This window comes from Salvelinus namaycush, chromosome 12 (genome assembly GCF_016432855.1).
Source record: "Salvelinus namaycush isolate Seneca chromosome 12, SaNama_1.0, whole genome shotgun sequence".
NCBI lineage: Eukaryota > Metazoa > Chordata > Actinopteri > Salmoniformes > Salmonidae > Salvelinus > Salvelinus namaycush.
Window position 1 is genome coordinate 17,648,268 of NC_052318.1, and position 24,589 is coordinate 17,672,856.

Consider the following 24,589-nt stretch of genomic DNA (forward strand, 5'->3'; position numbering starts at 1 on the left):
AAAGAGAAAAAAACTATTCAGACCCTTTGCTATGAGACTTGAAATTGAGCTCAGTTGCATCCTGTTTCCATTGATCATCCTTGATGTTTCTACAACTTGATTGGAGTCCACCTGTGGTAAATTCAATTGATTGAACATGCTTTGGAAAGTCACACACCTGTCTATATAAGGTCCCACAGTTGACCGTGCATATCAGAGCAAAAACTAAGCCGTGAGGTCGAAGGAATTGTCCATAGAGCTCCAAGACAGGATTGTGTCGGGCACAGATCTGGGGAAGGGTACCAAAAATGTCTGCAGCATTGAAGGTCCCCGAGAACACAGTGGCCTCCATCATTCTTAAATGGAAGAAGTTTGGAACCCCCAAGACATTTCCTAGAGCTGGCCGCCTGGCCAAACTGAGCAATCGGGGGAGAAGGGCCTTGGTCAGGGAGGTGACCAAAAACCCGATGGTCACTCCGACGTAGCACCTGAGTTCCTCTGTGAAGATAGAACTTTCCAGAAGGACAACCATCTCTGCAGCACTCCATCAATCAGGACTTTGTGGCCAGATGAAAGCCACTCCTCAGTAAAAGGAACATGACAGCCCGCTTGAAGTTTGCAAAAGGCACCTAAAGGACTCTGACCATGAGAATCAAGATTCTCTGGTCTGATGAAACCAAGATTGAACACCTTAGGCCTGAATGTCAAGCGTCATGTCTGGAGGAAACCTGGCACCATCCATATTGTGAAGCATGGTGGTGGCAGCATCATGCTGTGGGGATGTTTCTCAGTGGCAGGGACTGGGAGACTAATCAGGATCGAGGGAAAGATGAATGGAGAAAAGTACAGAGATCCTTGATGGTAACCTGCTCCAGAGCGCTCAGGACCTCAGACTGGGGCAAGATAATGCAGTAGTGGCTTCGGAACAAGTCTCTGAATGTCCTTGAGTGGCCCAGCCAGAGCCCGGACCTGAACCTGAACATCTCTGGAGAGACCTGTAAATAGCTGTGCAGCGACCCTCCCCATCCAACCTGACAGAGCTTGAGAGGATCTGCAGAGAAGAATAGGAGAAGCCTGTAGTGTCATACCCAAGAAGAATCTAGGCTGTAATCGCTGCAAAAGGTGCTTCAACAAAGTACTGAGCGAAGGGTCTGAATACTTATGTTAATGTGATATTTCTGTTTTATATTCAATACATTTGCAAACTAAAAAAAACAACTATTTGCTTCATCATTATGGTGGTATTGTGTGTAGATTGAGGGGGGGTAAAAAAACAATTAAATCAATTTTAGAATAAATTCAATTGATTGAACATGCTTTGGAAAGTCACACACCTGTCTATATAAGGTCCCACAGTTGACCGTGCATATCAGAGCAAAAACCAAGCCATGAGGTCGAAGGAATGGCTGTAACATAACACAATGTGGGAAAAGTGAAGGGGTCTGAATACTTTCCGAAAGCACTTTACCTTTCAAATGTTGGAATTTTCTCAAACCATTACTGGCCATGATATCGACAATTGGGGGTTGCAAAAAGCCACCCTCCAGTTCGTAAGGCATGCCATTTTGATTCCCAGTTAAATTGTTTTTCAATTCTGTGCCAAATAGAAATTATGTGAGCAATAATAGAACCAAAGCATAGTTTACATTGTTTAAGGAATATAGTGAAGACTTTGGCTGCATTCCAAACACTTAACAGCCACACCCTCTCCCCACAGCCCTCAAATTAAGTGGACACTTCTGATGACGTATCATGACGTCTGACGAGTATACACTTGCAGGGCGAGGGAGGAAGGAATGATTTTTAAATGGACTGCCCTTGGCTGGAAATTCGTCATCCCTCGATGATTGTGTTTTCACTCACCGTTTGTGGGTGCTTTATATGCTCTACAGTCAATTATGATTGTATGTCTACTTATATTAACTATTAATATACGCCTACTGTATGATAGCTAGACAATTAATTAGCTAACTAATGTTAGCCTGCCTAGCTGGAACTTCTGAAGAAGGAACGTGTTTTATTTCTTAGGAAAAAAGTAGGGGAGTGGATCAGAAAACCAGACAGTATTTGGTGTGACCACAATTTGCGTCAAGCAGTGCAAAACATTTCCTTCACAGAGTTGATCAGGCTGTTGATTGTGGCCTGTGGAATGCTGACCCACTCTTTTTCAATGGCTGTGCAAAGTTGCGGGAACTGGAACACGCTGTTGTATACGTCAATCCAGAGCATCCCAAACATGCACAATGTCTAGTGAGTATGCAGGCCACAGAAGAATTGGGACATTTTCAGCTTCCAGGAATTATGTACAGATCCTTGTGACAAAGGGGCGTGCATTATTTTGCTGAAACATAAAGTGATGGTGGCGGATGAATGGCACGACAATGGGCCTCAGCATCTCGTCACAGTATCTCTGTGCATTTAAATTGCCATTGATAAAATGCAATTGTGTTCGTTGTCTGTAGCTTATGCCTGCCCATACCATAACCCCACCGCCACCATTGCACACTCTGTTCACAACGTTGACATCAGCAAGCCGCTCGCCCACACGAAGCCATACATGCTGTTTGCCATCTGCCCGGTACAGTTGAAACCGGGATTCATCTGTGATGAGCACACTTCTCCAGCGTGCCAGTGGCCATCGAAGGTGAGCATTTGTCCACTGAAGTCAGTTACGACGCCGAACTGCAGTCAGGTCAAGATCCTGGTTAGGATGACGAGCACGCAAATGAGCTTCCCTGAGACTGTCTGACAGTTTGTGCAGAAATTCTTCAGTTGTGCAAACCCACAGTTTCATCAGCTGTCTAGGTGGCTGGTCTCAGACGATCCCGCAGGTGAAGAAGCCGGATTTTGAGGTCCTGGGCTGGCGTGGTTACACATGGTCTGCGGTTGTGATCTGGACATTCCTGCAGTCAGCATGACAATTGCACGCTACCTCAACTTGAGACATCTTTGGCATTGTATTGTGTGACAACTGCACATTTGAGTGGACTTGTGTTGTCCCCAGCAGAAGATGCGCCTGTGTAATTGATCATGCAGTTTCTTTTATATACTTTTTCACTTTTTTTCCTAAACCAAAAAATATACATTAGACAACAATATAACAAAGTGACATTAACCTTATAAGACAACAGACAAATTAAAATGAATTAAAAAATATGAGACATTAGATCATATGATCACATGCAGTAGGCTACATATTATACATTAAGTGTGAAACATTACATGAGGATTATACAGAGATGCAATCAATATGATGTGAGGGGAGATTCCCCATATAATCAATAAAGGGTTGCCAAATTCTGTAAAATGTCTCCTAAAGCAGTAAGTCATTTTCTCCAGTGGGATACGACTATTAACTTCAGCTATCCCCCTGCTAAATGCAATGTGGCGATCTGATTTCAATTTCAAGGCAATACTTTTCTCGGCAATCGCTAGTAAGATTTCTGTTAGCTTTATAGCATTGATTTTGCCTAAGATTGGAATTAGTAAAGTTACCCAGTAGACAGACCTCCGGGGTCTATAGGGAATGCAGCCCCATGAATTGAAGATATGATATCGGATACCCCTTCCCAGAAACTGTGTAGCTTTGAACACTGCCAAGTGGAAAGGAGGGAGGTTCCTTCATCTGAGCCACATCTAAAACATAGGGAAGAGATACCAGGGTTGAACTTGTGTTCTAATGGCTTCAGGCAACGGTTCGATGGCGAGGGTCGAAGAGGTGGGGGCTAACAGGGCACCCCTGTCTGTTCCCCCTATAGAGAGGAGGATGTAATCCTGTTGGTAGCAATCCTAGCTTCAGGACATTTTGCAGAGTGATTTTTATCAAATTTACAAACATGGTTCCTAAACTGAACTTTTCCAAAATGCGAAAGCGATATGGACATTTAACCCTATCAAAGGCCTTTTCAGCGTTGAGGGAGATGGCGACACTAGGTATTTTGTTTTTGTTAGCAAGGTGAATTATATCAAAGAACCTTCTGAGATTAATTATGAAGCCAGCCTGATCTGGGTTGGCCAGCAGAGGGAGCAATGACTCCAGTCTTTAAGATAGCATCGTGGTGACCAGTTTACAGTCTGTATTAAGGAGAGAGAGTGGTCTATAGGAGACGCACTTTAGCAGGTTTTCCCCTTTCTTGTGAATTACTGTAATCACAGCTTTTGAGAGAGACTCTGTAAAGCAGTTGTCCTCCCCAGCTTTTTTAAAGTACTTCCATAAGGTAGGGTACCAAGAGGTCCTTTAAATTCTTTATAGAACTCTGGGGGGGAAGGCATCCTCCCCAGGAGATGTATTAAAAGGTAAAGATTTAAAGGCCTCCAACAATTCAGGGACTGAGAACTGTTCACTCAGGCGTTCTCTGTCCTCCTCTGACAGGCATGGGAGGTTGAGAGAGGAGAGAAAATAGTCAAACCCCGATAGATCATCGCTTGATTGGGAAGTATAGAGGTGCTCGTAGTATTTCTTAAAAGTATCATTCATTTCAGTAGGGTTGAAAGAATTAGAGTTCAGTAAGAGTTTCCATAGCATTAATTGTCCTCTTACTTTCCTCTGCTTTCAGTTGCTATGCCAATACTTTGTGTGCTTTCTCTCCAAGTTCATAGCAACGCTGTTTTGATTTAGTAATGACCCTCTCAGCTTTATACGTGTTCCAGGTATTATGTTTGTTTTTTATTTACCAAGAGCCTGTGTGAAAAAATATTTTAAAAATGTATAGCATTTTAAGATTCAAGGACATTTTAGTTCGGCCCCTTATTTTCTCTTCAACCCTTTAGTATAGGCAATGATTTATCCCCTCAGATAGTTTCATTCTTTGAGATGCATTGAAAGCCTGTCAGGAGCGGAGGGTTTGTTTGTCAAAGTAAAAATATTGATCTGCTCTTTGAATGTACAAAATGCAGGTTGCTTCAGGAGAGAAGCATTTAGTTTCCATCTATATGCTCCATTTACCTTGGTAGGGATGGAGATTGATAATACCAGAGGAGAATGGTTACTAAGCAATCTGGGGAGATAATCGGTATCTAATCGGTATCTTTATGAAAAAGTTTTTGATTGCAAAAAAGTTTCTATGCATGTGTGGGTGTTAATGAAAAGAGGCGTCCCTATCCTGTGGATGCATCTGTCTCCAGACGTCTAGTGAATTGAGATCCTTTATGAATGACAGGGTGAGCTTGGCGGCTTTGGTAAGAGGAGAGGGGTTATCAGAGTACCTATCAAGAACTGTATCTAAACAAACATTTACATCTCCTCCAGCCAGTAGCCAGCCTGGTGGTGCTTGAGCAATCTGAAGGAATACATTCTGAATAAACATATGGTCATCGAAGTTAGGAGCATAAATATTCAATTGGGTCCAAGACTCCAAATATATATGCTCCTGCACCAAAACAAACCTGCTGATACAAAAGGATGTCTATTCATCAAAATTGAGAGGATGCAAAAAGTTGTGCCACCCATTTCCTCTTTAATTTCTAATGTTTACTTGCTGTAAGTTGTGTTTCTTGTAAGAACACAATGGCAGCCTTTAATTTCTTAAGGTATGTATAGACTATTTTCCTCTTAACCAGGCTGTTAAGACCTTTTTAAATTGAATGTGTCATATTTTAGTGGATTAAGCGTGGGTTGGGTTTCAAATGTAATAACAGAATGGTAATCGTTCATTTGAAAAAAATCTGGTAATGTTTCAACTAGTGATGCACCGATATGACATTTTTGGCCGATACCGATATCCAATATTTTCCTTGTTAATTATTATTATTTTTTTAATGATAACCGATATTTTAAATTTTAACAGCCTTTTAAGCATTCTAGTGCAGTTAAATAGTTAACACACACACATGGACGCAACGGTCTAAGGCACTGCATCTCAGTGCAAGATGTCACTACAGTCCCTGGTTCGAATCCAGGCTGTATCACATCCGGCCATGATTGGGTGTCGCTTAGGGCGGCGCACAATTGGCCCAGCATTGTCCGGGGTAGGCCGTCATTGTAAATAAGAATTTGTTCTTAACTGACTTGCCTAGTTAAATAAAGGTTACACACATACCACACTGACCAAAAAGTTATTTTGTTGGCATTCACGCATGTTCACATTACCAGTAAAACATAATCAAAACCTATTTCTTTCACTTACTGTGCTGTTTTGTCGTTCAGTCGTTTCATTCTCAACCAGGATTTCTCATACTATGGAACACCGTTTGGGTCTTTGCGGTCAAATAACACTATTTGACGTGTCAAATAAGCTTGTTGACCAATCAGGACCTGAATATGACTGCACGTCACATAATTGAACATGTTCATAGTTTTTCTACGTAGTTATTAGACATTGATTACACTATCACTCGTATTTCATATGTCACAACGATTCATTGAGACGTCTGCTATGATGCTGGTAAAGTTGTCTCGCGCACCTACGGTGCTGGTCATTAAAAAAAAAAGCAAGCTAGCTCATGGTTGCAAACAATGTTCTTCCCCAAAAACATAGCAGAATGACATAATCTGTTTCAGTAGCTATAGTTAGCTAGCTATATAGCTAGGTCTCATCTAAAATGACCCTCATTTATAAGACGTTCTTATTTGATTAATGGTGGTCGGACCCATCTATGTGAAGCTAGCCACAATAAGGATTAGTCAGAATAGTGGACTTTGCGGTTAGCCTTCAAAATAAAAGTTTGTCATTGACAGTATGCAAATTAATACAAATAGTAGAATTATGCCATAATTGCATAGATCATGCTAAACGAGGTTGGAATGTTGTTATATAAAATCAGCAAAATACAATTTTGTTAACTTCTTATGGCTGGGGGCAGTATTGAGTAGCTTGGATGAATAAGGTGCCCAGAGTAAACTGCCTGCTATTCAGGCCCAGAAGCTAAGATATGCATATTATTATTAGATTTGGATAGAAAACATTGAAGTTTCTAAAACTGTTTGAATGATGTCTGTGAGTATAGCAGAACTCATATGGCAGGCAAAAACCTGAGAAAAATCCAACCAGGAAGTGGGAAATCTGAGGTTTGTAGGTTTTCAAGTCTTTGCCTATCCAATATACAGTGTCTATGGGGTCACACTTCCTAAGGCTTCCACTAGATGTCAACAGTCTTTAGAACATTGTTTCAGGCTTCTACTGTGAATGGGGAGAGAATAAGAGCTGTTTGACTAAGGGGTCTGGCAGAAGGCTATGAGCTCTGTCAGGCGTGCGCCCGTGAGAGGTAGCTGCGTTCCTTTTCATTTCTAAAGACAAAGGAATTGTCCGGTTGGAATATTATTGAAGATTTATGATAAATACATCCTAAAGATTGATTCTATACATCATTTGACATGTTTCTACGAACTGTAATGGAACCTTTTGACTTTTCGTCTGGCCTGCGCCTCATGAATTTGGATTTGTGAACTAAACGCGCAAACAAAAAGGAGGTATTTGGACATAAATGATGGACTTTATCGAACAAAACAAACATTTATTGTGGAACTGGGATTCCTGGGAGTGCATTCTAATGAAGATCATCAAAGGTAAGTGAATATTTATAATGCTATTTCTGACTTCTGACTCCACAACATGGTGGGTATGGCTTGTTTTGGTCTCTGAGCGCTGTACTCAGATTATTGCATGGTGTGCTTTTTCCGTAAAGCTTTTTTGAAATCTGACACAGTGGTTGCATTAAGGAGAAGTTTATCTATAATTCCATGCATAACACTTGTATCTTTTATCAATGTTTATTATGAGTATTTCTGTAAATTGGCTCTCTGCAAAATCACCGGAGGTTTTGGAAGCAAAACATTACTGAACATAACGCGCCAATGTAAACTAAGATTTTTGGATATAAATATGAACTTTATCGAACAAAACATACATGTATTGTGTAACATGAAGTCCTATGAGTGTCATCTGATGAAGATCATCAAAGGTTAGTGATTCATTTTATCTCTATTTCTGCTTTTTGTGACTCTCTTTGGCTGGAAAAATGGCTGTGTTTTTCTGTGACTAGGTGCTGACCTAACATAATCGCATGTTATGCTTTCGTCGTAAAGCCTTTTTGAAATCGGACACTGTGGTGGGATTAACAACAAGTTTATCTTTAAAATGGTGTATAATACTTGTATGTTTGAGGAATTTTAATTATGAGATTTCTGTTGTTTGAATTTGGTGCCCTGCACTTTCACTGGCTGTTGTCATATCGATCCCGTTAACGGGATTTCAGCCGTAAGAAGTTACTTTTCCAAAGATCTGTTGAAATCACACTGGATGTATTATACTTTAGAATTGCATTGGGGGCATAATTATTTCACTGTCCAGCCTTACCTATGGATTGTGGATCAATGGCATGGGTTATCAGTCTATTCAGTGACACCCAGAGAACATTAGCGTCGTAGCTCTTATTGTGAGACTCTGAAACAACTGAATTGAGCCACATTTATTGGCAACCTATGTTTATTGAACACTATTCCCAAGGAAAAACAATACTACGTAGATGTTTTCGAGTCTGATAACTCTGAGGAGGACATTGGGGGAAAAATATCTTGGGTATTGAGTAAACTGATACCACATTTTATTGATCCCCAATCCTTAGGTAAAGCTGTACAGTGCAATATGAATGTCAAGACACACAATAGGCTGACTGGGGAGGTCATTTCCCACCATCACAGTCCCGCGATAAGAGCTACAATGCTAATATTTGCATAAACTCTAAACATTTGTGTTCTGTGTGTGTCACCGGGGAGACTGATACCCCATTTTACTTCACATTCCAACCTTGTTTAACATTATCGAGTCTAAATATGGCATGATTCCACCAATTGTAACCTTCTGCATCACTTTCAAAGAGGTACTTTTATTTTGAAGGCAAACCACAAATTCCACTATTGTGGCTAGCTTCACAACACAACTCGGTCCGGTCGAGCCTCACTAGCCAGATGAAGCTAGCTGGCTGCGTATAACGTTAGCTTTAGCCAACAGGGTTAAGTAGCTGGCTAGCTATTTATTTTCATGAACTGAAGTTCAATTTCAATAGGCGAATAACAAGTAGCTACCTAGCTAATACTTACAAGGATTCCTAAATCATTGCTAAGAATAGGGAAAATGACTGCAGTTTATACTTGTCATTTTTTTCAGGCTGGATGTATTGGTGCTAGCTAGGTACCAAGATAAAGCTAGCTAGCTACCCCAGAAGTTGCGGTCGAACAAATAATGCTTTATTACCATCGCGGCATTATATACACATCATTTGTGGCCGGTGTTTGCAGACTTTTTTTGTAGAGCTTTGACAGTGTTACTAATAGTAGTGGTGGCGCTTGGCTTGCACGTGCAAATTCAGAACACACAACATTCTATAATAGAACTGTGTTATTTAACGTGTCAAATAGTGTTATTGTGAAAGTGTTATTTGACGTGTATCTTTTTTGACACGCAAAGACCCAAACGGCGTTCCATAGTATGTTGTGAGCTAATAGCAGTTATGCTATTACTGTGTAACTCCGGTAGGGCAACATCTGAACAATAGCGCACTTGGTAACGTTAGTGTGTACCGGTGTTCGAACAGTCGCGAAAGCCAACATCACCCACGACAGAGAACGGTTGATTGTCATGGGCAATGAATTCGATTATCCTGGCGTTAATGGATTTCGCCTTTGAGTTGTCACGCTGAAATGTTCTTACTCTTTCAAATGACTGCTCAACTTGTTGACTGCTCGATCTTCACAGCAGACATTGTGGGCTCTAGGTTAGGAATGCTGTGTTGCACGTGTAGTGCAAAATTTTACGTGGCGTCATTACGTTATATACCTACGTTTATATAGGTATGCACGTCAGCTTTGACATCGGTTTTTCACATCAGTGTTAAACTAGACATCGGCCGATACCAATGCTGGCATTTTTAGCTAATATGGTCCGATTCCGATATGTTCACTGATATATCGTGCATCCCTAGTTTCAACTTTCACTTGAACACTGAAGTGACCTTTGTCTCTTTAGGACGGAAACGACATATAACATTGAAAAATTAACATAAGCCCCTTGCATCCCGATTGTCGGACTAAAACAACAATCCCAACAATCAAACATGAAAACACTTGTAGAGCTACATTGATGCAAGCTTTCCATATTGCTCTTGCTAGCTAAACTGTGGATTCAACTAAAACCAAAATCTATGAGTTCTCTGTTGAAAACAAACGTTGTGAATACACATTTATGGCTGGAATTTGGACATGTTAAAATCACCTCTGGCAGGGATGATTACAGCCAAGGGCGTCGTTAAGGGGTAAAACATGAAAGATTCATGGGGCCCTAGCCTGGTAGCGGCCCCTAAATGTTTAGAAAATGATTTATCATTTAAAAAAAATGATAGACAAAAAAATCTGTGATGAAAATTAAAACATATAACCATAATCGGATCAGGCATCTCTACCCAACCATCCCGTTTGTCTCCACCCCCCCCCCATAAAGTACATGTTTGGTCCATTCTCCACAAGGAGAAAAAATATACAGCTGATCAGACAGTTGCTCCGGCATGTAGCCTAAGCATTCACGAGAGATGACCACTATGCCCCCCTCAAAAAAAAATTGGGTTTCCAGAAAAGGAAAGATGCAGCTGTCTTTCAGGGGAAAAAACGAGAACGATTCGAGTGGTAAGTCAGTGCAGATGGCCTGCCGAACTGAGTAGCCTAGCTAGCCAATATAGCTAGCTTGATAGCGTGCAAGCTACAGGTAGCTGCCCCCCGTGGACTCACTCGGCTCGGTCAGAGCAGTAATTATTAACATGATGATGAGCTACCACTACCAGCTATGGCTAGCATGTAGCCTACCTATCCATACTGTAGATGCTGCTGCTACTACTACTGCTGTAGACAAAGATCCCAGCGTGTGTCTACTACATGAAGTTGAAACAGCGGACCTTGGAGATGAGGCAGTTGTTTTGTAGCAGCAGCATAACTAGACCATTTTTAAATTGTAAAGTTAGACACATGATGACATAGACACACTTAAATACGTATTCTCTTTTATATAAATTACACACACTATAAAAACGTTTTTTCCTTCAGTAATAGATTTTTTAGTATGGTAACCTTTTGTAGGAGCAAACATTAAACCTGAAATTCCCTTTGTTTACTCACTTCCTAGTGCCTAGAGAGCCCCAGGTAGGCGGAATCTCAGCAGAAAGCTGTCAGACAGACTCAGATGCAGAGGAGAGGAGGAAGAGGAGTTAGAGTAGCAGCAGTGCCAGCGAAGGAGTGACCGAAGAGATTGAACAAGCAAGTAATAAGGGAAAGGAAGAGGGGACAAATTCAAAGTGATGAAGATGAGGTTTTAGAATATCCAGCACTGTGGCCAGAGAAAGTACAAGACCATGAAAGAGAAGCTATTGTTCGCAGACTAGCCAAGAGGTGTGGTGAGGAGACAGAACTGTATAAAACCATACCCCCAGACTCTGAAGGCAAGCCATTCCCCAACTATTTACAGTATAGTAAGTCAGAAAACGGAAGAGATGTTGCAGAGAGACTGCCTTATTTATAGTAAGAGTGTAAAGGCATATTTAATTTCATGTGTTCTTTTTTCTAATGAGCAAAGTAAACCATCACCCAGATCTCTGAATATTAAGGATGGCTATCAGATATAATCAGTGAAATGGAGGAGAATGTATGGCAAACTACCAGAGCATGAACTGTTACTAGAAATTGAAAAATCTGCAGCATACCATAACAACAGCTAGAGGTATAGACAGTCAGCTGCAGAAACAAATCTAGTCAGAAATGTATAAAAACAGAGACTTCTAGAAATTATTTTGAATGTGATACTGTTCTTAGCATCTAGGAATCTGCCATTACGGGGGAAATCACTCAATCTTGATGTGCATAATGGACATTACCTAGGCTTACTTGAACTGTTGTCAAATTATGACACGCTATTACCTTAGCACTTACAGAAAGTCAGGGACAAAAAGAAAGGAGCACGACTGACTCATTACCTCAGCCCTGAGAGACAAAACGAGAGGAATATGTGGTCAAAGGGTTTTGAAAACAAAACTTTATGAAAGAGAAGATGCAAACTATTACTCGGTTATATGTGATGCAACTCCAGACATTTCCCATACTGAGCAAAATGTATTATTGGTGAGACATGTACACAAAGATAAAGTTCAGGGAACAGGTAAATGGGAAATAATTGAGCGTTTTCTTGAATTTGAAGACTTTGCTAGAAAGACAGGCAGTGAAATTTCTGAAATGATTTTGAGTGCATTGGAAGGGCATGGCATTGACAGCCTTGACCACGGCAATCTGCTATGATTATGGTGCAAATATGTCAGGGAAAGTGACGGGAGTTCAAGCACACATACTGCAAAAGAATCCACTGGCCACATACTCACCTTGTGCCTCGCATACTCTTAATCTTGTGGGTGTACATGCAGCTCAGTCGTGCCCAGAAGTATCAACTTTTTTTGGCTGTGTGAATCATCTTCACAATCTGTTCAGTGCCAGCCCAGAGCGATGGGCCATTCTCAAGGAAAATACTGGCTGCTGTCTTAACCGCCTTTCAGACACACAATGGAGTGTGCGTATTGCTGTGGTCCAACTAGTGGCAACTCATTTACTGTCAATCATCAAGGCCCTAGACATGCTTCTTGCTACCTGCAGCCTGACAAACGAAGCAAAAGGTCTGAAAAGCTACTTCGTCTTTCAAGGCAATCTTCCTGCTCACTTTCTGGGTAAAAGTTTTGCAACATATTGAGAATAGAAGCCTAATTCTTCTGTCAGGAAATATTTCTCTGGACACTGAAGCAGCTCACATTATGGCACTACAGGAAGAAATACAGGCTCTGCGTAATCAATGGGACACTGTTCTGGCAGAAGCCTCCATGGTGGCAAATGAAATGGGTGTAACTACTCAGTTTCACAGTGAACAGAGGAACCACCAGAAAAAAATAAAACGTTTCCCTGATGAGACTGAAGATGACATAGCAAATGAACAGATGTCAGACACTGGATTTCGTAACATACTGTTTTATGTGGCTCTGGATAGTATAATCAGACATTTGGACATGCGGTTCCACACGATTGCAGCTACATGCGAGGAGTTTTCACCAATACTTATTTAGGAAAATGACTGAAAACCAAATTTGTATCTTGCCACAAATTGAGAAACAAGTACTCCAAATATCTCACAGATGGATTTGAAAATGAAGTGTAACATCTAAAGACATTATATGGTGCCACTTTTTCAGATGGTCTTCCTCCTGTAGAGCTCCTAAATGCCATCCACAAGATGCAGCTACAGATAATTTTTGGAGAGGTGTGCATTGCACTGCGAATCTTCTGTACAATGCCTGTAACAGTTGCTGGAGGTGAACATGCCTTCAGTAAGCTGAAACTTATAAAGAACTATCTAAGATCTACAATGTGCCAAGACAGGTTGAACAGCCTTACCATCCTTTCAATTGAAAACCAGTTAGCTAGAAAATTAATCTCTAAAGACATTATAAATGAGTTTGCTCACAAGAAGGCTTGACGCTGGGCTCTTGGTGCAGTGCAACCTCTAAATTTTTTGTTTACAGGGAACAAACACAAGGACAAATGCCTGTTCTACCCAAGCCTGCCCGGGGATGGGCAAAATTCTGTTTCAGAGTATTATCTTCTATGGTTTATCTGCTGTTGAACTTACTCAGGAATGCCCACGTAATGTCTTGACACTACAGTTGCAGTTTCACAGATGCTTGTTCTCTGTAGGTATCACATTTATTCCTGCAGTCCACATAGTTCAGGATTTATTTTTATTTTGGTTATGTTATTTAGGCATATATTTAGGAATTATGCATAGGGAAGAAGAGCCTTGTTTATAAGAATTGGTAATAAATTATTTAATCTGAAATATCGATCATTGGTAATTTCTAAATTAAAACTGACCACAATACCAAATATAAAAAAATAAGTCACCAATTGTGTAGTTATTTATAATAAAGCATCATAAAAATCTCATGACACAGACAGATTTTGTTAACATTAGGAACCAATACTGTTAGTATAGGCAAAGGATGAAGGTGGAAACTAGAATCTGCACAATTGTAGTATAGTGCAGCAGAAGCTTATAGTTAGTACATTTAATAACACATATTGTTCAGTATGTTATTTTAAATCTGAAACATTCTGATTTCTATGTTTCTGGGTAAATCTCTAAGAGCTTTGCACACCTGGATTGTACAATATTTGCTCATTTATTCTTTAAAAAAATCTTCCAGCTCTGTCAAGGTGGTTGTTGATCATCGCTAGACAAACATTTTCAAATCTTGCCATCGATTTTTCAAGCTTAATTAGGTCAAAACTGTAACTAGGCCACTGAGGAACATTCAGTGTCATCTTGGTAAGCAACTCCAGTGTATATTTGGCCTTGTGTTTTAGGTTATTGTCCTGCTGAAAGGGGAATTTGTCTTCCAGTGTCTTTTGGAAAGCAGACTGAACCAGGTTTTCCTCTAGGATTTTCAGTTTATTTTTATCCCTAAAAAACTCCCCAGTTCTTGCTGATGACAAGCATATCCAAATTGCATGATACAGCTACCACCATGCTTGAAAATATGAAGTGATACTTAGTGATGTTTTATTTGCCACACACACAATGCTTTGTATGCTTTTTGCAGTTTTACCTTAGTGCCTTATTGCAAACAGGATGCATGTTTTGGAATATGTTTTATTCTGTATAGGCTTCCTTCTTTTCACTCTGTCATTAAGGTTAGTATTGTGGAGTAACTACAATGTTGTTGATCCATCCTCAGTTATCTCCCATCACAGCCATTAAACTCTAACTGTTTTAGTCACCATTGGCCTCATGGTGAAATCCATGAGCGGTTTCCTTCATCTCCGGCAAGTGAGTTAGGAAGGACGCCTGTATCTTTGTAGTGAATGGGTGTATTGATATAAAATGTAATTAATGATAACTTTACCATGCTCAAAAGGATATTCAATGTATGCTTGCTTTTTTTTTTTTACCCATGTGCCTTTCTTGGTGAGGCATTGGTAAACTTCCCTGATCTTTGTGGTTGAATCTGTGTTTGAAATTCACTGCTCGACTCCGGTACCTTACAGATAATTGTGTGTGGGGTACAGAGATGAATGAGGTAGTCATTCAAAAATCATGTTAAACACTATTATTGCACACAGAGTGAGACCATGCAACCTATTATTTCACTTGTTAAGCACCTTTTTACTCATGAACTAATTTAGGCTTGTCATAACAAAGGGGTTAAATATTTATTGACATTTCGGTTTTTAATTTTTAATTAATTCCCCCCAAAATCTGAAAACATAATTCCACTTTGACATTAGGGGTATTGTGTGTACAAAAAATATCTATTTGCTCATGTTTAAGTTCAGGCTGTAACACAACAAAATGTGGAAAAAGTCAAGGGGTGGGAATACTTTCTGAAGACACTGCACATGTAACAATTTAATAAACATTTTGATTTCCTCTTGTTTTTTTTAAGATTATGACTTACAAATACCTGCAATAGTTTAGTAAGATAAAGTATCAAACCCCCCCCAAAATTATTTTGTTGCAAGTTAATTAGGTAGTATTATATAATTCATGTTTTCAACCTCTGAGAATGTAAACCAATCATTCAAAAACGCTACTTGTTTTACTTATGAAGTTTGATCCATCTACTACTACAGCCCTGCAGGAGGAATTGTTAAATATAGCACCTTCTAGTGAATACATTTTCATGCTTAGGTGAAGTTTTTTTGCTACAGAATGTGAACCAAAATGAGATTCCCATGAGAGTTTACATACGGTAGCATTCTTTCATATTTGATGTCATTGGATTGATGTCTGAAATGGGTGTTTCAGGTAATTGTTTGCCCTCAACCAAGCAGATGCACAAACTGCTGTCTTAGTTCTCACAGTGCCACTTGGCAATGAAGTGCGTGTGTGTGTGCGTTAGTGGTGGTTCGGTCAGCTGTTTGTTCACCCGGTACCCGCCCGCAATTGCTATTAACCCATCCGCAACCACCCGACTATATGTGATAAAGTGATCTGAGTCCAGCACTTGACCCTAACCTGCAAATATAGACCATGCACTGTAGGCTACAGTCAGAGATGGGGGAACAATATTTTGACAGGTGGTACAGGATTTTTTTGTTGCCTGATTTAGATACAGTACCAGTCAAAAGTTTGGACACATACTCATTTCAGGGTTTGTCTTTATTTGACTATTTTCTACATTGTAGAAAAATAGTGAAAATAAACTGAAATAACACATGGAATCATGTAGTAACCAAAAAAGTGTTTAACAAAACAACATATTTTAGATTCTTCAAGGTAGCCACCCTTCGCCTTGATGACAGCTTTGCACACTCTTGGCATTCTCTCAACCAGCTTCATGAGGTAGTCACCTGGAATGCTTTTCCAGCAGTCTTGAAGGACTTCCCACATATTCTGAGCACTTGCTGGCTGCTTTTCCTTCACTCTGTGGTCCAACTCATCCCAAACCATCTCAATTGGGTTGAGGTTGGGTGATTGTGGAGGCCAGGTAATCTGATGCAGCACCCCATCGCTCTCCTTCTTGGTCAAATAGCCCCTACACAGCCTGGAGGTATGTTTTAGGTCTTTGTCCTGTTGAAAAACAATTGATAGTCCCACTAACCGCAAACCAGATGGGATGGCTCATCGCTGCAGAATGCTGTGGTAGCCATGCTGGTTGTGTGCCTTGAATTCTAAATAAATCACAGACAGTGTCACCAGCAAAGCACCATCACACCACCTCCTTCATTCTTCACGGTGGAAACAACAGATGCGGAGATCATCCTTTCACCTACTTTGCGTCACAAAGACGGTGGTTGGAACCAAACTTCTCAAATTTGGACTCATCAGACCGAAGGACAGATTTCCAACAGACTAATATCCATTGCTCATGTTTCTTGGCCCAAGTAAGTCTCTTTATTCTTATTGGTGTCCTTTAGTAGTGGTTTCTTTGCAGCAATTCGACCATGAAGGCCTGATTCACGCAGTCTCCTCTGAACAGTTGATGTTGATGTGTCTGTTACTTGAACTTTGTTAAGCATTTATTTGGGCTGCAATATGAGGTGCAAATTTCTGAGGCTGGTAATTCTAATGAACTTATCCTCTGCAGCAGAGAACTCTTGAGTCTTCCTTTCCTGTGGCGGTCCTCATGAGAGCCAGTTTCGTCATAACGCTTGATGGTTTTTGCGACTACATTTGAGAAACTCAAAGTTCTTGAAATGTTCCGGATTGACTGACCTTCATGTCTTAAAGTAATGATGGACTTTCGTTTCTCTTTGCTTATTTGAACACATTTAATGAAAGAAATAACACAAATGATATTTTAACAAGGCACACCTGTTAATTGAAATGCATTCCAGGTGACTACCTTATGAAGCTGGTTGAGAGAATGCAAAGCTGTCATCAAGGCAAAGGGTGGCTACTATGAAGAATCTCAAATATAAAATATATTTCAAGTTGTTGGTTACTACATGATTCCATATGTGTTATTTCATAGTTTTGATGTCTTCACTATTATTCTACAATGGAAAAATAAAGAACAATTAGTAGGTGTGTCCTAACTTTCGACCGGTCCTGTATGTTTCTGCTTATTTCTGACATTTTGGTAGGATATTTGTTTATCAATTTCCTATAATTAGATACATGCAGCTTCTCTTCTGTCATATGATGCTCTAGAAGAAGTCCCGTGTGGCTAAGTTGGTAGAGCATTTTAGTCATTTAGCAGACACTCTTATCCAGAGTGACTTGCAGTAGAGAGTGCATACATTTTCATACATTTTCCAAATGACATCATTTGACCGGTTGTAAAGAAATAGAAAGCTGTGACCCAACATTCTGATAAGATATCAGTTCGGCTTGCATGCATTGATGATGTGGAAATAGGCTACTATCAGCTTTTATGATGCTGGTAAAGATAGCACCTCTACAGACAGTATCTAACTGCGCATTCACATTATCTCAAGATCCTGAAAGAAAACTCAAATCTCCACTCCTCTAGTCAAAATGTACATTTTGGTGTCGAATTTTACTGCAAGAAATGCTTAATTCTGCAGGAGTTAATATTAAGACTGTGTGAGAGGTTATAGACCTACAGTCAGTGTCCAGATTTCAGTTTCTATTTAACCCATCTGAACAGTAGGCTACAGTACCCTTGATGTGCCATAGGCTTATTTGAAGTCATCGCCTGGTGACTGTCGAATTTGTATAGCCCCTCACAATCACACATAACATATGCACTGCCATCATCCTCTTTTGCCACCACCAAATCTTTCCCAAACATGACTTTTCTGGCTCTTTATTTTCAACTATCCATTTTGCAGCTATTTTCTTATTGAATTAAACTCTGACATCGTAATTTTTCCCGTTCCCAAAAGCGTTTAGGCTATTTGGCGCGCGTAAAGTTTAGGCTTTACAGAAGGCTTTCGCACTAATGCCAGACAGCCTAAAAATAATGAAAGAGAAACCTCAATGTTAGCCTATCAATATAAATTGCACAAGAATTTGTTTAAATTGTTTTCCTCTTTTATTTAACCTGCCCAACCCGTGTATATAACCACGGGGACTGTGGGTTATGGGTGTGCATCACTAGTGTGTTTGTGTGTAACAACTAGTAATTCTTAGGTTATTGCTGAAACGATATTTTCTTAGTAATTACCTTGTCATTTAAAAATAGTGCTACTGAGTTTTCAGTGCTACTATGTATGCAACACTTCAGTGAGTCATCTGCTTCTGTAGAAGTACTTGAGGTTAGCTTCTGTCTTGTATTCTAATCACTTTTCATGACCTTTAACCTTTACTCTCCGCTACCGCCATCCCTACCACCAGCAGTTGCTCAAGACACTAAAGAATTCAGTCAGTAATCAATCCAATGTATTTGTATAGTGCTGCTGGGGGAAAAGCAAAAAAGATCAGCGTCTAGATGTTTCTGAGTGAACTCCCTTTCTCCCTCTCCAGGCTTGGCAGCGCCATGAAAGGTGGAGGAAGAGGTAAGGAGCCTCCGGTGGAGGTGAGCTGCAAGCGGCCCAAGCGCAAGTGTCTACAATGGCACCCGCTACTCTCCAAGAAGGCCCTGGACTTTTCAGAGGAGGAAGAGGAGGACGAAGAAGAACTAGAGAAGGTGACTGTCCTCTTTTGCAGGTGTCACGTTCAGTATGTACGTTTTGAAATGAAAGAACATTTCTTATTGGGCAAGTTCAGATGGATTGTTTCGGACCTACTGAACATAACTCTGGACATCTCTTGCCGCATTCCCACTTGCCTATTGCCCCATGATACATTTACGACAGTCTATTGTTAGTTCACTGTATATTATGCAGTGACCTCTCACTCCAGTATAGAACCACCAGCCAAGGGCACTTTACCCCCTCTATGTAGTATCTCTCCCTGGCTGGCTGTGGGGGCAGAAATACCATGTCTAAAATATGATTGAAACATTTGAATTTCTAAAACACACATCATTTTGATAACGAAGCATGTAGTGTAGAAGTATTCACTTTCATTTTCTATGATATAAAAAAAATAAACTGAACAAAAATATAAACGCAACATGTAAAGTGTTGGTCCCATGTTTCATGAGCTGAACTAAAACCTCCAAGAAATGTTCCATATGCACAAAAAATTGTTTTTCTCAAATGGTGTGCACAAATGTGTTTACATCCCTGTGACAGGTATGGCATATCAAGAAGCTGATTAAACCGCATGCTTATTACACAAGTGCACCTTGTGGTGGGGACAATGCACTTTAAAATGTGGAGTATGCCACACAACACAATGCCACAGATGTCTCAAGATTTGAGGGAGCGTGCAATTGGCATGCTGACTGCAGAAATGTCCACCAGAGCTGTTGCCAGAGAATTTAATGTTAATTTCTCTACCATAAGCTGCCTCCAATGTGGTTTTAGAGTATTTGGCAGTACACCTAACCGGCCTTGCAACCGCAGACCACATGTAACCATGCCAGCCCAGGACCTCCACATCCGGCTTGTTCACCTGTGGGATCGTCTGAGGGGGGGTTTGGGGGGATGCTGAGGAGTATTTCTGTCTGTAATGATGCCCTTTTGAGGGGAAAAAACGAATTCCGATTGGCTGGGCCTGGCTCCCCAGTGGGTGGGCCTATGCCCAGCTATGGCTGCACCCCTGCCCAGTCATGTGAAATCCATAGATTAAGGCCTAATGCCTTAATCTAATTGACTGATTTACTTATATGAACTGTAGCTCAGTAAAATTATTTTTTTATTTTTATATTTTTGTTCAGTATAAAACACATTTCTGAATTATTTCCAGAGATATCAACTGAATCCGCACCATAAAATAGAGCCTAACCATTGTTATGATAATAGTGGTGGTGGGGGTAGTGATGATGAAGATTAAAACATCTATCACTGATGCGTCTGTCCACAGGAGCCATTGTTGGTCAGGGAGACCCGGGGGCCGAAGGTGCCATGCGGGGGGCCCATGGAGGGGGAAGAGGACTCTTCAGAGCAGCGGGCCCGCCGGCCCATGAATGCCTTCCTGCTTTTCTGCAAGCGCCACCGATCGCTGGTGAGGCAGGAACACCCTCGACTGGACAACCGTGGTGCCACCAAGATCTTGGCTGACTGGTGGGCCGTGCTGGAGCCCAAAGAGAAACAGAAGTACACCGACATGGCCAAGGAGGTGAGCATCACCAAAATCCCGTTCTGGAATTGTCAAACTTCTCTTAGGGGCGAATTCTAACATCCAATTAAGTAAAATGTTCACTTAGTCTCCCAGTGACATCAATGCATGATGACAAAAGTGAACATTTTCAGACCAGACCGCTCGCGCACCATTGCGCATATGTTGATTTTGTCCACCCACACCAGATGCGATCAGGACACACAACTATATTAATGTTGGAGACAAGTCGAAAAGCATTAAACATTTATGGCGATTTAGCTAGCTAGCTTGCTGTTGCTAGCTAGTTTGTCCTGGGATTTAAACAGTGGGTTGTTATTTTACATGAAATGCACAAGGTCCTCTACTCTGACAATTAATCCACAGATAAAAGGGTAAACCGAGTTTGTTTCTAGTAATCTTTCCTTCTTCAGGCTTCTTCTTCTTTGGACTTTATATGGCGGTTGGCAACCCAGATTTCTTTTGTTTGTATTTTTGTTGTATTTTTCACACCTTTTTTTTCTCCCCAATTTCGTGGTATCCAATTGGTAGTAGTTACAGTCTTGTCTCATTGCTGCAACTCCCGTACGGACTCAGGAGAGGTGAAGGTCGAGAGCCATGCGTCCTCCGAAACACAACCCAACCAAGCCACACTGCTTCTTGACACAATTCCCATCCAACCCGGAATCCAGCCGCACCAATGTGTCGGAGGAAACACATACACCTGGCGACCGTGTCAGCGTGCACTGCGCCCGGCCCGCCACAGGAGTCGCTAGTGCGCGATGAGACAAGGATATCCCTGCCGGCCAAACCCTCCCTAACCCGGACGACGCTGGGCCAATTGTGCGCCGCCCCATGGGCCTCCCGGTCGCGGACGGCTGCGACAGAGCCTGGACTCAAACCCAGAATCTCTAGTGGCACAGCTAGCGCTGCGATGCAGTGCCTTAGACCACTGCGCCACTCGGGAGGCCCTGCAATCATGACACGAGCGGTGTGGTCAGCATGCTAGGGTTCACCCCTTACTGTTTCTTTAAGCCAACAATATCATTTGATTTAGAATTCAGATAGAATGAACCCTGAAGCTGATCAAGAGTTACAACACAGGATCACAATCAAACTCATTTGAAACTGGAGTGTCGTAGCCATACTAAGACATGTAAGACATGCATTATCTATCTTTCTAGTACCTTTATAGGCCATGAAACTATCTAAAGCGACAATGTATGCACACTACTGAATGAGTCTACCGTAGCTTGTTTTGGATTGTCTCTATGCAAATGAAGTCCAGCAAAATATGAAAGTTCTGTTATGTAACACTTCTTCAGCAGTGGCGGTCGGTGACTTTTTTAAGATTAGGGAGGACGATTGTTTGTTTTTTTATGAGCATGATCTTATTTCTATTACAGCATATTGGACGACTTGCATTTATATTCCATTCACCCAGCTCAATGTAACATCGATAGGTTTAGGCTACTACATGATACTCAAGTTTGCCCTATACCCATCATGAGGTTGCTACAAGCTAGCCTACAAAGGAACATTTATAACAGGTACACAGGTCGAGAGACAAATTGGAGTAATTAAGGTGACAGACAGTGACACATTTAATACCGACTTTCACACTCTTGGCTGTTCTGGGGTGTAATCGTTAGTCCAACCAGTTACGTTTTGGAACTAAAACAAATTCAGGTAGGTCCCTCCACGTTTCATTCCATTTGCTTCCATATTTTCCAACAGAATCGTTAGAATGAATACATCCCTGATCACCTCCACACACAGTTCACTTTCATAGCAGCCACATACAGCATCATCACTTAGCTCATTGCATAGATGCGAAAAGGAATTATACACTCTTCTCCTCTTACCTTTTCCCATCACTTGTGGACTTCAGTGCACAACACAACAACTGTCTGTGACCAGTCACAAAAACTTCCCCAAGCCAAACCTTCATACCATAACCGCTACACAGCCTACATTTTTGTCACCATAACGTTATAGTCAACAAAGTTTAACTATCGTGTTCGTAAACATCCAATCCATGTGCACAATCACACAGTACAGTGAGTGTACATTTAGTAGTTACACCGGTGGGCCCGGTGGCAATAAATGTACAAAACCAAAGCTGTTGGACAGTCTAAGCCAACTAGCTAACATAAATATAATTTCTCTCTGTGTGAGTCAGGTTGTTGAGTAACATTAGGCTAAATTAGCTGCATTAACTCAGTAAATGAAAGGTAAAATATGAAGAAGAAAAATACAATGAAATATAGCTAGCTCTCTCTCAGCTGCTTCAACATTTTTTGAAGGAAGGGATAAATTCAAAACTGTTCAACTATTGTCTTTCTCTCTCTTTGAGTCAACTACCGAACCACCACATTTAATCACGGCAATATGACTGGGAACATGGACGTGTACAGACCAGCTATGACCTCTGTAAGTCAATCAAAGAGGCAAAACGACAGTACAGGGCTAAAAATTGAGTTGCTATTCAACAGCTCAGACAAGAGACATATGTGGCAGGGACTCCAGATAATCACAGATTATAAAGGGAGAGCCAGCCTTGTCGCGGACACCGACGCCTCGCTCCTGGACAAGCTAAACACCTTCTACGCCCACTTTGAGGAAAACATAGAGCTGCCAGACTGTGCGTTCTCATTCTCCGTGGCCACCGTCAGTAAGACATTTAAGTGTGTTAACCCTCTCGTATGGCTGCCGGCATCCCAAGCCGTGTCCTCAGAGCATGTTCAGACCAGCTGGCTGGAGTGTTTATGGACATATAAAATGTCTCCTTATCCCAGTCTGTTGTCCCCATTTGCTTCAATATGTCCACCATTGTTCCTGTACCCAAGAAAGTGAAGGTAACTGAACTATACTGAACAAAAATAGAACGATTAACGATTTTACTGAGTTACAGTTCCTATCAGGAAATCAGTCAATTGTAATAAATTCCTTAGGCCCTAATCTATGTATTTCACATGACTGGGAATACAGATATGCATCTGTTGGTCAGATACCTTAATAAATAAAGTAGGGGCGTGGATCAGAAAACCAGTCCAGTATCTGGTGTGCCCACCATTTGCCTCATGCAGTGCGACACATCTCCTTCACATAGAGTTGATCAGGCTGTTGATTGTGGCCTGTGGAATGTTGTCCCACTCCTCTTCAATTGCTGTGCGAAGTTGGCGGAACCTGGATTCAGAGCATCCCAAACATGCACAATGGGTGATATGTCTGGTGAGTATGCAGGCCTTGGAAGAACTGTAACATTTTAAGCTTCCAGGAATTGTTTACAGATCCTTACGACATTGGGCCATGCAGTATCATGCTGAAACATGAGGTGATGGCGGCAGATGAATAGCATGACAATGGGCCTCAGGATAACGTCAAATTCTCTAAAACAAAGTTTTAGGACTCACTTCTGTCATCATGAAGTGCTTTGAAAGGCCAATTAAGGATCATAAAATCACTCCACCTCTTACCTGACACCCTAGACCCACAACAATTTTTATTATTATTTGACCCTGCTGGTCATCTATGAACATTTGAACATCTTGGCCATGTTCTGTTATAATCTCCACCTGGCACAGCCAGAAGAGGACTGGCCACCCCTCATAGCCTGGTTCCTCTCTAGGTTTCTTCCTAGGTTCTGGCCTTTCTAGGGAGTTTTTCCTAGCCACTGTGCTTCTACACTACACCTGCATTGCTTGCTGTTTGGGGTTTTAGGCTGAGTTTCTGTACAGCACTTTGTGACATCAGCTGATGTAAGAAGGGCTTTATAAATACATTTTAAATAAATTTGATTGAATTTGCATACCGCCCCAACAGATCCACGGACAACGCAACCGCCATTTCACTGCACACTGCCCTATCCCACCTGGATAAGAGAATGACCTATGTAAGAATGCTGTTCCTCGACTACAGCTCAGCCTTTAACACCATAGTGCACTACAAGCTCATCACCAAGCTCGGGGCACTGGGTCTGAACC

General features: G+C 41.2%; 1 protein-coding gene across 1 annotated transcript in view; it reads left to right on the forward strand.

The window, feature by feature from the left end:
- Positions 1-24,589, forward strand: part of LOC120056973 (HMG box transcription factor BBX-like) — a 39,020-nt gene that overhangs the window by 3,408 nt on the left and 11,023 nt on the right. The window contains exons 3-4 of the mRNA XM_039005302.1: positions 18,924-19,086; positions 20,370-20,624. Of these exons, the coding sequence (XP_038861230.1) occupies positions 18,937-19,086; positions 20,370-20,624 (405 nt within the window). The 5' untranslated portion in view covers positions 18,924-18,936. The remainder of the gene's footprint in view (positions 1-18,923; positions 19,087-20,369; positions 20,625-24,589) is intronic.